Consider the following 13,824-nt stretch of genomic DNA (forward strand, 5'->3'; position numbering starts at 1 on the left):
GTGTAGGCTGTGTGTATACCCATGGCTTTGCAGTCTCATTAGAAGGTAGAACAGTAAATCCTCCTGCCCAAAACGGGGCAGGGGGGGAAAGGAGGAAAAAAGACTGCGTGCATGGTCTGGATGCTAATGGGCCTTCTCTGCAGCAAGTACAGTCGGGTCTTTAAGGTGCTATTTTAAATCAGGAGATTTAAACAGGTTAAGATTTTGTTCCAGAACTGTACGTACTTTGTTCACAGACGTGCGTCTCCTTGCCTTGTCTAGTGGTGAGCAGGAAGAGAGTGAATTAAGAGCAAAATCTGGAATTCTTACATCTTCAGGTGAACGCAAATACTCAATGGTCTTCCACACAACTTTGTCCTGTGGGGTCCTGCTCCCGCTGAGACCACCAGAGACTCCCTTATCAGCATTTCAGAAGAAACGAGTGCCATCAGCTAGCTACCTAAGAGAGGAGAAAAGCAAAAGTCAGAACCACGTGGAATGCCAAACTCTGCTCTGTAATGTTGCATTTGCCTTCTCTAGGTTAATTATGCTTCACGTTCCCTGCCCAGGCGGGCACATCTCCTCTGTTTGTAGGTGCCTCTTTGGAGAGTTGGCACCCTTTTCACTGAGCAGTACAAGCCATGCATCTAAAATAAGTCATGCTGTTTCATGATAGCTGGTAAAAATAAAGCCTTACTAGCTCAAGCAGCTATAACAGCACAGAGGATTTACGAGTGAGTGGGTTTTTTCCAGGGTGGGCTGGCCACAGTCTGGTGATGGCCTTTTTATAACCGTTATCAGCTCCCACACAGACCAGGTCCATCTGTTACTTAATTTGAATGGAGACACTCCTAAGCTTTTGTTCGCTAATCTCTCGCTGCACATCTACATTGTTCTCTAGCAGGGCAGCCCACCAGGCTTGGCTTGCTTTGGCTTGCTGATGTCGGGGACGTGCCATGGAAAACTGGAATAAAAGAAAGGCACACAGCTTGCTCTGGTCACTTGACCAGCATGGTCCACCTGCCTCCTCCCTTGTATTAGCTCAAAGGGGCTTTTAACCTGCAGCTCGGATGCCAGAGCAAACATACAGCCAGCTCCTTGGACTGGAGGCAAGGTTTGAAAGTGAAGACCAGGTATGACAAAACTCTGATGCACCATTTATAAATCCAGTCTCTATATATCACAAGTACATTTAAGTCCCCGAAGCTATTCCCAAAACCCCAGCCAAAGGACAGTTGGGCAACCCCCCCCCAAAACCTAACAGAGCGGGTTATGCATTTTTTGGTGTCTCGTTCCTATGCCATACCGTGTTGCCTATCCCATACCACCTTATCTACGCTGGCACGAGTTGGGTTGTGGAATCACAACGAGATGCACAGGGGATAGAGACGAGGGAGGATAAAGAGCTTGAAGCACCGAGAGACAAAAGGATGGATGTTTTGAGGTGTGGATGGTCAGACGTTTCTGAAAGCTAGCGTTTATGGTGATTTCCTCAAAATAAGCTGAGGGCAGAAACCTGGCTTCCCTCTTCCTTGTCTTATCCAGTCCAGCACTGCGTGGCTTCCTCTGCTCTTCCTCTGGAGGTTTCGCACACGTTTAACAGTTAGCTTCCTCTCTCCTGCATACACACACCACTTCTAAGGCAGGCAGGGACAGTCCTGGGGTCAGCTGGGCTGCCCTTAACAGCAATGCTCGTCTCCTGCCTGCTGCTTTGATCATCTGTGCTGTACTGTCCTTGTCACCCTTTCTTTCACTGCAGCTCACAGTATTGAGGATGGATGCTCTGGGGGCATCTCCAAACTAGCAGTCATAAACATGCTGACATGCAGAGGGTTCAGCTAACATGTTTCTAACACCTAACAATATATCACTCACTCTCACTCAGCAGCACTCCTGCTACACAGAGTAACCATCCAGCAAGCAAAGATGCTTAACAAGGCGTGTGGTTTATAGCAGCATTCCCACATGGCTTAGATGCACTTTGAATTGCAAATCAAGCAATGGCTTAGTGATGATAGACACCTCAAGCAAGGCATATTTTTGTTGCTTTAGTGGGCAGGTGTTTAAATACAGCTGCATGTTTTCGTACTGCTTGTGCCTGACAGTGCATTAACTAAAATTACCGTATCAGATAGCTGCAATATCGGCAAAGCAGCATGGAGCAATACTGCAGCATAGACTGTTGGCAGCAACTTACTTGAACTGTTTCCTGGTCATCCTTTTTACCTTGCCTGTAATACCTCAGCAATATTTCACCTCCTCTTCACATTTCTGCCTAGAGTTTTTAAACAGAGAAGAGACTGGGGCGGAAGGAGATGGAAGGTCACATTTTGCTTTAAACCTGGTACAGAGAGAGGAGATTTAATGCAGTATAGTTGTCTATAAAGCTGCTAGGGGTTTTTTGAAACTATAGTTTCAGTGTAGCATTTTAAAATGATTCAGATAACATGAGTCACAGTAACAAGCATGGGCTGGATCTCTTTAGCTGAAAGAGGTGCCATAAGAATATGCTATAGGCTTCACTGCCTTGTCCTGGATTCTATTTTGGAGAACTGATGGCATTTGGGATTCAACCATATGTCTGGCTGAGTCTGTAGCACATACAGATCTGGTAGGTATTCGGAGATGTAGCACATACAGATCTGGTAGGTGCGTCTGTTGTGGCATGCATACTGCTCTGGAGAGGAATGCATGTCTATGCCCGGCTGTTCTCCAAATCCTGGGTGCTGAGGCCTTTAAAGGGAGATTTACATAACGCAAACCCTTTCCTGCTTATTTGCACTGGGCTGGAAGAAGCCTAAAGGAACATCTTTGGAATACTCTTTTTAAAAGGTGGCAGTTGCCACTAACGATGATTTAACACGCAAAACAAAGCGACCCGTAAGCGTGTGGTCACCAAAGAGACAACACTTGCCAACAGCAGGGAAATGTGACATGGCACAGATGCCCCAGCTCCTTGAACAGGAGAGTGCTAACAGCTGGGAAGCACTGGCTTGGTGCAGATTCCTCCAGCCCCAGGGAGTCTGGAGAACAAAGGACACCCCAAAGTAACGCTAAGGAGAGCTGGAAAGGTGTTCTGTTCCTGCTCTACAGTCTGTATGGTCACTTGAGGTTTTTGGGTTGGTTTGCTCCCTGCATAGTTGTAGCTTTCTTGTAACTTAGAACATGCTGCTTGCAGTATTCTTCTGCCACACACAGAAGAATAAATCTGTCTTAGCAGTGATTTAAGCAGCCACATTGATCTCTGCCCACGGTCAATCCATGTAATAATGTCAGAACCTCTCACACAGTCTCCAAGGACCCAGCTTCTGTCTAAAATTTGTTGACATCCTGCTTTGTGCCTGAGGGATAGGCCTAAATCTCTCGTGTTTAGTGGGTGGGAAGAAGCCTGCTGTGAACAATTTCCGAGAAATGAGATGGGGCCGGAGTCTGATGGAGTCCCACTGTCTTAGAGTGAGTACTTCTAGAGTCATAACTCCTTCAGAGTAACACGACAGTGTGGTATTACTATCTCCAGCTTCAACAGAACTTGAATTGTAGCTACAGTAGATGTACTTCAGTAGGACTGTCACCACGCTATCTGCTTGATGGGACACAATTTTTCCGAGAAAAGATCCTGTGTAAGCAAGAACGTATAACAAAGACCAAACTGGTACATCAAGTTTCCTTTAAGGAACGAGGAACCCTTTCCCTCCTCATCTTTCTCTAGTTTTTCAAAATGGAGATTTTTAGGATAGTACAGACCAGATAGACGCTGTGCAAGCTGCCTTCTGCAGCTCTTCAGGTGCAGTGCAACTCTCTGTAGTCATCTGCTACTTCAGGTCTTGGAAGAAAGCTATCATTTGTAGAAGTGTAATGCAGTTCCCTGATGAAGGAGGGTGCTGTCTGTGAAGAAGGCAGAACCTCCAATTTCCCCCTTTTTGAAACCTGAGCCAAGCACACATTACGGAGCCACCTGTCCCAAGCAGAAGGCCAGCCGGGATCTCCACAGTTAAGCTGAGTGCTCAAGCCTGGGTCCTCAAGAAAAGCTCTCTTGGTTCCAGAAGCAGGAATCGCACAGCAGAAGCAATCAAATGCCTCATTGGTAAGAAGTGCCCTACGCTATTGTTGAAAACCCGTCCAAAGATTTCAAAAGGATTTTCCCAAGATTGTTTTGTTGTCTTGTGGTGACTAGCTGCTTCTAATGCTCTGGGGTTTTGCTGGGATGAGTGAAATCTGTTTATGCTCATGAGGGAGCAAAGCAAGGATCACAACCCCAGACAGAACACCTGAGAGGATCAAAGGATGAACAGAGGGAAACGAACATGTCAGCGTCTTGTGGCGCAATTGCTTTTCTTCAAGGAGTAAGTCTGGAAGCACCAGGCCTGATGAAAACGGACTCTCTTTCATTGCAGACTTGAACAAATCACTCGTGGTTGCTTAGACCACATCCTGACTGAAACCAACCCAGACCAGAGCACCTGCTTCAGCCTGCTGGGAGCCAGCTCTGGGAATGGCATTCTCCTGGCTCTCCGAAGTAAAGCACAAGCGGACTGAAAGCAAAGTGCTCACTGCACAGCCCTGTGACTCCTTTCAGCTCTGATACAGAAGTCTTCTCCCAAATAGCTACGTTATAGTCCAGAGCACTGTCATCTTAGTTCAATATTGGATTTCTCCCAAATGCTGCGTGAATGTCTGAAGTGCAGGTGGGGGAAGGGTGGATAGGTCCTGCTAAGAGCAGTTTTGGCTGGGCCAACTATTAGTTCGCATTAGCCGGTGGCTTTTATGTGAATAACAGTTATTTTTGTGTACAAAGGCAGCTTCTGAACCGTGCCAAACTCCACCTCTCCCCTGTGGTCTTTGGGGTATAAGCACTGAGAGCCAAGGCACCAAGGAAAGTGTCAGCATTTAACAATGAGGGACAAGAATCAGCAGGGAACATTTAAAAAATGCTGAAAGGATTTTAGGTGTTCCAGACCCTTGAGCTTTCAGTGGGAGTGACTTCGCAGCTCTTGGGTATTTCTCAGACTGCTGCCTTGCTCTGTTAACGCTGTCTGATCCACACCACCAGAGGAATTTTGCCCCTGCATTGTCAGATTCTGTCCGTCCAAAAGTTTTCCACCCTGAAGGCCAGCACACAGGAATTCCCAACTGTCTGTCATGATGCTGAACATCCTTTCTTTCTCCACATCTCCCTTCAGCTGCCTTTTCTGCTTTCTCTTCAGGTTTGTTACGACTTTTTTGCTCTGAGTATGACAGTCTTAACCTTTAGATACATCTCTTCTCATGTCACTGAGGCACTGGTTTCCATCATCTTTAACTTGCTGTTTGATTGAATGCCCAGTGAAGTCAGCGGGCATCCTCCCTTAGATGTCAACAAACTTCTGATTGGATTTGTAACAGCAAAGTTGCATACGGGGCCATGGTGTATCCCTGTAGCTGATTATTTGGCACCGATTATAGTATGTATCCTCCTCCTGTAAGACAGGGCTTTGGAGCAGCCTGTGTTTTGTGAATACCATAGTCTGACTGAGAGGTGATGGGCTTTGCAACAACCAAAATACCCAGTTCCAAAATATCCTCTATGATGAAGGCACGGCTTGCCTCTGCTGTCTGGTTTGCTTTCTTCCTACTGCGCCATGCTGGAAACTGCCAGCTTGTTTCCTTCTCCCTCAAGAGAGTTGTTGGCGAGTGGGGGTATCCAGTAGCGTATGCATGTTGTTGGTACCTGTTCCGATGAGAGGCACAGCAGAAAAGACAGGGGAGGCAGATTTTTCAAAATAAAATAATAGGCGAAAGAGGGAAAATGGCTGTATTAATTGGAAATATTTTGGTCCTCAGAGCAAGGATGTAAAGGGAAGTAGCTTGTGGTATAAGGATACCTGGCAGCGTTGTGTGATTGAATTTTTGTCCCAGGGTCAGCCTGGCTGGGACTCTGCCCAAAGGGCTGAACTCCTCTGTTTTCTCCTGAATCGTAGTCCTTTCATGATTTACTACCTCACATTTTACGTTACCACGCTGAGTCTTAAAATACTTGAAGGTGTAATTGGCATATGTTAGAGGCCTGGCACATTTCATCTTCTAGGAACTGACCGGAACTCTTGAGGTTGGTCTGCTTCCTGCCCCTTCCTGTTCATCAAATTAATTTGCAAAGTAATGCTTTCACTCTTGCATTATCAGAGTAAGAGTTCCTTTACCATCTAAATAAGCATAAGGCACAAGGAAATGGCTTGTGCTGGCACTATTTTTGTGCCATTATGTTAATCCTCCTCTTTAATTGCTACTTCTAACAATTACATTTTCCTGTGTTTACACCACAACTCCTAAATAAACTTAGGCCTCCTGCACTGGCGTTAGTAGCTAGGAATAGGTTTTATCTAGGGAAGTTAGTCCTTGTAGCTGGCCGAGAAGATTTCTCAGCAGGCAGTGTGTTTCTAGCTGGGTGACTTATGAGCTGTGCTATTTCTTATTACCTTCTGTTTGTTTTTCCAGGCTGCAGACTCTTGGCTGTGGAACTGACATCCAGCAACACCAAGCCCGTGGTGCAGGAATTCCAGAGTGAGTGCTGCGGGGGACCGCTGGCTGGTTGACATGACGGCTGCACTGCCCTCTGCCTGGGGATTTGCATCAGTCCAAACAATTGAGAAAAATTTTGTTTGTTACTCATGGTATCTGGTTTCTTGGGGGAGGCAGGACTACCGAGAGCCTGAGATTCGGAAAAGTGCTTAAGAATGTGTCTGTATTGCTCCCTGTTTAGCAAAGCACTTGACTGAAATGGTTTATTGAAGTCCCCTGCAAGCCATTGGCATTGCAAAGTGTCTGCCTAAGTGCTTTTTTGAACTGGATCCCAAAAGGAGGAAGGGCGGTCACCTTGCAATTAAGATACTGAAAAGGGGGTCGGGAGATTTCTGTTTTATCTTGGCCCTCTACAGACGTGCAGTGCGATACCGGGTAAGCCACTTCTCAACCCTGCTGCAATGCCCTCTTCTGTAGAGGAGATGGAGATGACGATGCCTACTTCAAAGGGGAGTGGATTTGCTGAATTTATCCTCGGGCATCGTGGTCCTCAGTACATTACCAGACACCACCCAGGGAGATTCTGCATCCCTGACTCACATTGTGGGCTCTGATTAGCAGCAAGACAGTGCTGGGGACTCACCCTGTCATAAGGTCTTGTTTGGCATAAGTTAGAGCCTGTAGAGAACAGTGTGTTCATTTCTCTCCATAGCTGATATCTGTTCGACTGTTATTTTTGCTGGCCAAAATCCATCTTCCCCAATAGCTTCTGGAATCCAGCAGTGTTTCTGTTTGTGAGGCAGATGAAAGAGAAGGCTTTGCTTTGCGGGCAGCATCTCCTAATAAAACACTGCACAAGACTGCTTAAAGCAGAGCAAAAATACAGCTGCTTCCTATTAATCTGTATTTCCTTTATTTCTCCTGCTAGGTGTTGAGCTGTCCTGCATCATTAAATCCACCATAACACCAGATCCCAGAATCGAGTGGAAGAAAATCCGAGATGGCGAAACCTCTTATGTATTTTTTGACAATAAAATGCAGGGTATGAAGATTCATTGTTCTTAAACTTCCAAAACAGCCTCAGAAACAATACAGCTGAGAACAAACACGTCTGTAAAAGGCAGGACTTCTGGCTGTCTTGCTGCTTTCTTCTGGAACTAGAGTTCAGCAGTTGAAGTACAAGATGGAGAGAGAGCAGGATGTTCTTTGCTCTCTGCCCTCATTATTGACAGTTCGCAGTAGGGAGCCACAAAGAGCTGGAGTGAGATCCTAGGTAGGAGATACTTCTTGGGCAGGAAAGCAAATGCTACAGCTTCCCTTCTCCAGAACCTCTTGGTCCTTGCATGGTCACTGGGTGTCTGAGCTCTCAGGACCAGACACTGACCCCTCCTGTCTTTCCATATGACACCTGAGGGCTCCACCTGCACTTCAGAAAGGATCTGTGTCTTGAGCTGAGCTGTCAGCTCTTACTGCTGAGGTAGCACAGTGCTTTGCAGCATCCTGGGAGCCTGTGATTAGAAGCAGACTCTGGCTTGACAGTGAATCTGAAACACAGGACTGCCAGTAGTGCTTAACTCCATCTGAAATTACTCCAACGCTTTCGATGAGATCAACAGCCACATCCAAATGAATCTTTCAAAGGAGACAAGACCTGAGGCTATCTTGGAAGTCCATTTTTTGCCAGTTTTTGAGATTTGGGGTGGTGCTTTCCATTTCGTCCTCTTAGATGGTTAGCAGCATGGGTTTCCTTTGTGGTCACTAGCGAAAGGAAGGCTTTTACCTTTCAAGCGTCAAGTTCCTTTTAGGTGGGTCTCTTGACCCCAGAAAGAGTCCAAGATCAACCACTTAATTCAGATACCTAAAGTTAGTCTGTGTGACTACCCTGAAATTTTTCTCTCTTTTTCCTCCGATTCAGGAGACTTTGCAACTCGTGCAGAAATTCTGAGCCGGACATCGCTGGTGATTAAAAACACCACCCGGATGGACACTGCCACATACCGCTGCGAAGTGGCAGCACCTTCTGATACTAAAACCATAGATGAGATTAATATCCAGCTTACAGTCCAAGGTATTACTTTAAATCCAGATACCTCTGCAAGCACTGCTAGCTAACAGAAGAGCCTGTGAGTCTTCCCAGAGTTGAAACAGTGGCACTCAACAGACTCTGGAATTTGTTGTTTAAAACCAGCTGGAAACAGCGGAAAGTTTCGATGCCTTTGTAGCACAGCCATCTTAGAAAGTATGTCAGAAATTATTTAGTTCTACTGAGCAGTGCCGTTCACGTGGTTTGTGTCTTTCCCACAGTGAAACCTATGACTCCTAGATGCACTGTGCCTAAAGCTGTACCTGTTGGGAAGACAGCCTCTCTTCACTGCCATGAGAACGAAGGTTACCCAAAGTCCACTTACAGCTGGTACCGCAACAGTGAACCTTTATCACCAGACACGAAATCAAATGCCAAATTCCAGAATTCCTCCTACACCTTGAACCCCACCACAGGCACTCTGGTAATGCCCTTACAGACATATCGGAGATGTATTTTGCTGCACAGGTTATTTTTAAGGTCACTTGTAAAAGAAAAAAGTCATTGCATGGCTTTCCAGGAAGGTATAATTTGAAGAAGGTTAGGTGTTCTAGGATCTGAATGACGTGAGAAAGGGAAGATTAATGATGGAAGAAGATGGTTTTGATCACTGCCGATACCACATGCCTTTTTAGAAAGAGGGAAGGAAGGTGTCTCACAGCCCACTGTGAAGCCTGGGCGATGGAGGGTTCCTTGTACATCCTTATGCCCTCCCTGACGGTGCCTTCTGTCTCTCACGTCCTGCTCCCCTGCCTTTTCCCCTCACCAGGTTTTCCATGCCGTGCACAAAGGCGACACAGGCCGTTACTCCTGCATAGCAACAAACGATGCTGGCTTTGCCAAGTGTGAGGAGCAGGAGATGGAAGTCTGTGAGTGGCTCCACGTACTTTTCACCAATGTTTATTAATATATCAGCATAAATAAATTGTCATCACCATAGGGAAAGAAGGGGGACATCCTAGAGCATTAAGTCTTTCCTGCTTTCTCAGAGCCCCCAACACAGGAAGACAAAAAATCTATAAATTCAGGGAACCATTAAAACACTGTTCAGGTTCCTGCACAGTTTTATTCTTGGAGTCAGGGACTCACTAGTTCCCTATGAATTATTGGGGTTTGCTTAAAATATTCAGGATATGTCATTCCAGTGTATGTAAAGCTAGACTATTGCTACTGCCTTAAAGAAATACTGAATGAGAGCTTCTCTCTTTGCCAGATGACCTCAATATTGGTGGGATAATCGGTGGAGTCCTGGTGGTCATAGCAGTTCTGGTGCTCATCACTCTTGGTATCTGCTGCGCCTACAGAAGGGGTTACTTTGCAAACAGCAAAGAGAGTGGGGAAAGGTAAGCTGGGATCCAAAGTGTTCCTATACAAGTCCCTGCGCCCACAGCTAGCATGAAGTAGTGTGAAGGACACCAGAAATTGGTGGCTGAAACGCGTTTCAGTGCCTGAGTTGGACGTATTTCTTCCTAGTTCCTTACCAAAGACTACAGGCCAACCCAGTTCTTGGAAGTATCCAATCCCCTGCTGTAAGCCCTGCACCATGGTGAAGGTTTATTTGCCTAAGGGAGAATTTTGGTATGGCTCCTCTTGTGCTTGCTACCAAGACCAGACAGAGGAGTGATAGCTGTGCTCTAATGTCCTCGTACTTTGCACGGGAAGGGGGAACCAGCACAATTAAATGCCTACAGGTATTTGTCCAATAGGTTATGTGCTGTTGGTATAATGAGGTCTACAATTTAATGAACAGAGCTCACTGCGCAATTAGTTTAAAGCATCAGGACGTGCATAGAAAATATATGCAGAAGAGTAGGCTCTCTACAGGAAATCTCACTAGTGAGAACCTAAATTTGGGATTAAAAACAACCATTTTAGAATGCACATTAAAACGTTAACAGCATTAGCATCAGGCACAAGCTTTGATGTCCTTACAGAATCTGTAGAAGAGATAATATATGTAAACCCAAGATTCTCACCGGATAGATCTGTGCCATGTTAAATGTTGCTTTTCAGCAGAAGTCCTGTCTTTTTTTTTGTTTGGTTTGGTTTGTTTTTCAGAAAAAGCTCCAAATATCCTATTTAAATGCAGCTGAGGGTTGGCATACACTGGACTTGACAGTCGTATATAAATTCCAAATTCATATGGGATTGCAAACAAGTGGCACTTCCTTATAACTAAGGAAAATGCTGAAGGCATCTGGCAGTGAAGGTTTAAAATGAGCTTTATAATTGCCACAGGAAACAATGCAGGAGGCGCACAGAAAGGTAGTGCACAGGGACCAGAGCAGGAGAGCCCAGAAAAGAATCAGTTAATCTCTTTGCAGAGTTAGTCTTGTGGAAACATACAGCAATTTTTTTACCCTGTACTAAAGGGGAATTTAGAAAAAATCGTAGTCGCGATGCATGATGGAATAAGCAGAGCTATCGTTTGAGCAATGAGTTGCGTTTCTCCCTGCTTTCTTTTCATTCGGCTGTTCTTCCTCATTTTCCTCTTTCTCAGCACCTCCCCTCCCAAAGCCTGCAGTCTTCTTGTCCCAGAAATGAGATCTTTTCCTTTATTTCAGCTACAAGACTCCAGCAAAACCTGATGGCGTTAACTATATCCGGACAGATGATGAGGTAACAAATGATTTGCATTTAACATCTCTCTGTTTAGGAGAGGAAGAGGGTGGGCAGAGGACTACTAGCTTTTTTAGGGCCTACAGACTTTCTTAGAGTGGGCACCACTCAGAAGCAAGGATGTAGAACAGAGAGAAAACAGAAGGGTGAAGGCTGAGTCATTTCCTTCGAAATGATGAACAGTTTAAGTTGCCTTAAGTGACTGATGCCAAGAGCGATCAAATGCAGCTCTGCTCTGTCTCAGTTATCTTATGGCTTGACCCCCTTAGGATGAGTTTCATTGGATTAAGTGGGCAGGCCATGATGCTTTTACAAGAGAATTTGCATTTTGGGATTTGAATAGATCACTAAGCTTAAGATCAGAAAAAGCCTCTCCCTAGTAGCAGAGATACTGAAGAGGGAACGAGAAAGTCCCCTGCCATGCCTTGGTAAGTGAGGAGGACAGTAGAAGGAGCACCCGGCCGGTATGACTGGTGTCTCCCTCTCCTCACCAGCTGGAAGGGGATGCTACCTAGCCAGAATGCTTGAGGTTATACAGATTGGATCTACCTTTCACGGGCGTGTTGCAATTGGGGGCAGCAGCAACAAAGAGTTGCCTGGAAGGCCGCTAGATCCTTCCTACATCCAGAACTGTTTTGTTGCAGGGTGACTTCAGACACAAGTCTTCATTTGTCATATAAGACGCCAAAAGAATATTGCAAACCAGCGACAGCAAGTGTGAAAATACCTCCTCCAGGAACTCAAAGCGAGAGCAAAAGATGAATTAAGTGCGCTTGGAAGAGTTTGGAACACACAAGAACTTGATAGCTAGCTATCTGTATATCTTTTTTTTCCTTTGCCAAAGTTTAAAGTAACTCCTCACTGCCCAACTTGCGTCTCCCCTGCCTCCGGAGATACCAACAGGATCACCTAAACCTGTCCTTGGACTAAGGAAGCGTTTTAATACTTCCCAAGAGACTGGGCTGTGGAAGCTTGTGGAATTGCCTTCTATTTGTGCTGCAGGGACACAGCCACAATGTGCAAACCAACCAGGGGAACAGCGTTAGGTAAACGTGTAGTAGACATTACTAGTACATACTACTAGTAGACAAAAAAAGGTGCTGATACGGCAATAGATGGACTTCAAAGAATAAGATTTATCCGTGCAAGGGGGAGTCTTCCCCTCAGCAGCTTGTTGCCTAGGCCTGGCTGGTGACTTTTACACATTTGTGATTGTCTTGCGCTTTTGACTCTGACTGCTCAGGTGCAGAACGGGGTATCTGAATAGCCTACAGTGACAGATACCAATACAGTAAAAGCAACTAATGTTCTCAGCCCTTTTGTAAACTTACTGAATTCTTGTTACTCCATTTAACATGAAACACAGGCAGCATCAGGCCAGAAGGATTGCTCCTGTTCACTGCTTTATAGAAAACTCATTGCACGCAGGTAACCTCTCATTCTAATCTGCACAAAGCAGGCTTGCCTCTTGCGTCTTTTGGTGTTTTAAAGAGGCTTATAGCGGAGGCAGAGAACCTAGTGCTAAGACATCCCTTTCAGGAAAATTAAAGCCAAATACTTTCATGGGCTAAGATTGCCATAAAAGGTACTGAGATATCTTCAAGCTTTTTTACCTTCTCCATTTATTTTGTAAAATCCCACATTCTAAATTTTTTGCAAAGATATATTTTGATTACTTCAGAAAAGGTAACATTTCTATTTAAAGTGTAAATACGTGATGCCAGCAGTGTTTAAGTAAGGTAGCTATTTTTTTACTTTTTAAGCTACAGAGGGGAGCTCAAACGTTGCTATAGTATGGCACTGTCAGAGCATATCAGTATTATTGCGAAGTATAATAAAAAACTGCAGGTGGAACGGCATCTCTTTCCTCTTAAGATAGCTTCAGCAATTTCCTTGTCACAAGAGGTCTTACCAGACACAGAACAGAGTCACTCAGGGATAGTTTTTGTAAATTTATGGCAGGAGCTATCAACTTTTTATATATAAAACTTAGTTTTCTTGCCAGTGACCAACACTTTGTTTTTGTTGTTGCAAGAAATATCGAGGGATGGCTTTTGGATTCAGTTCCAACAAGGTGACAGAGTGACTTCAATGTTTGCTACCCCTCTGCAAGTTCCCTAAAGCACTAACACAGTGTCACAGCTATGGCAACTTTACAGGTTTAAACTGCATAGCCAAGGCAACTGTCTCTCAAGTTGGGAAAGCAAAAGCTCAATACAAAAGCACTTTTGTAGTGTCAATTGCAACTTTTCTCTAGATGGTAAAAGAAAAAAGAAAAGAAAAAAAAAACCAAACAAATCTAGCTCTCTTGGCTTTAGAGAGAATAATTGGAAACATGTGTTTCCCAGAAATACACATGTTGATAGTGTTGAACAGCATTGGGTAATATAAGACTGCAAGATGTGGATGCAACACTAGAACTGTGCTGTGGTTTAAGAATTTTTTTTAATGTAGCATAATTTAGTGTTCTTGTATTTCCAGTATGAATTGAGTTGTCTTAACTTTTCCTGTATACAGTATTTTGGATACTTGACGATTTGGACTGTCAGTGTTATTTTTTTAGTGTTCTGCATTAATCTGCTTTGTTTCCTAGGGGCCTCGCTGGACATGCCATTGCTGCATTTGTTTTGCCTAAACAAAGTGTTACC

At 44.8% G+C, this 13,824-nt stretch overlaps 1 protein-coding gene across 1 annotated transcript in view; it reads left to right on the top strand.

Moving 5' to 3' along the window:
* The window catches only part of JAM3 (junctional adhesion molecule 3), a 29,987-nt gene extending 17,613 nt beyond the window's left edge, over positions 1 to 12,374 (top strand). The window contains exons 2-9 of the mRNA XM_010581413.1: positions 6,451 to 6,516; positions 7,403 to 7,516; positions 8,390 to 8,542; positions 8,779 to 8,981; positions 9,327 to 9,426; positions 9,771 to 9,900; positions 11,122 to 11,176; positions 11,821 to 12,374. Coding sequence (XP_010579715.1) covers positions 6,451 to 6,516; positions 7,403 to 7,516; positions 8,390 to 8,542; positions 8,779 to 8,981; positions 9,327 to 9,426; positions 9,771 to 9,900; positions 11,122 to 11,176; positions 11,821 to 11,856 — 857 coding nt within the window. The 3' untranslated portion in view covers positions 11,857 to 12,374. The remainder of the gene's footprint in view (positions 1 to 6,450; positions 6,517 to 7,402; positions 7,517 to 8,389; positions 8,543 to 8,778; positions 8,982 to 9,326; positions 9,427 to 9,770; positions 9,901 to 11,121; positions 11,177 to 11,820) is intronic.
* Positions 12,375 to 13,824: the final 1,450 nt, after the last annotated feature.

Source organism: Haliaeetus leucocephalus, unplaced genomic scaffold (genome assembly GCF_000737465.1).
Source record: "Haliaeetus leucocephalus isolate CR32 unplaced genomic scaffold, Haliaeetus_leucocephalus-4.0 Scaffold773, whole genome shotgun sequence".
NCBI classification, from domain to species: domain Eukaryota; kingdom Metazoa; phylum Chordata; class Aves; order Accipitriformes; family Accipitridae; genus Haliaeetus; species Haliaeetus leucocephalus.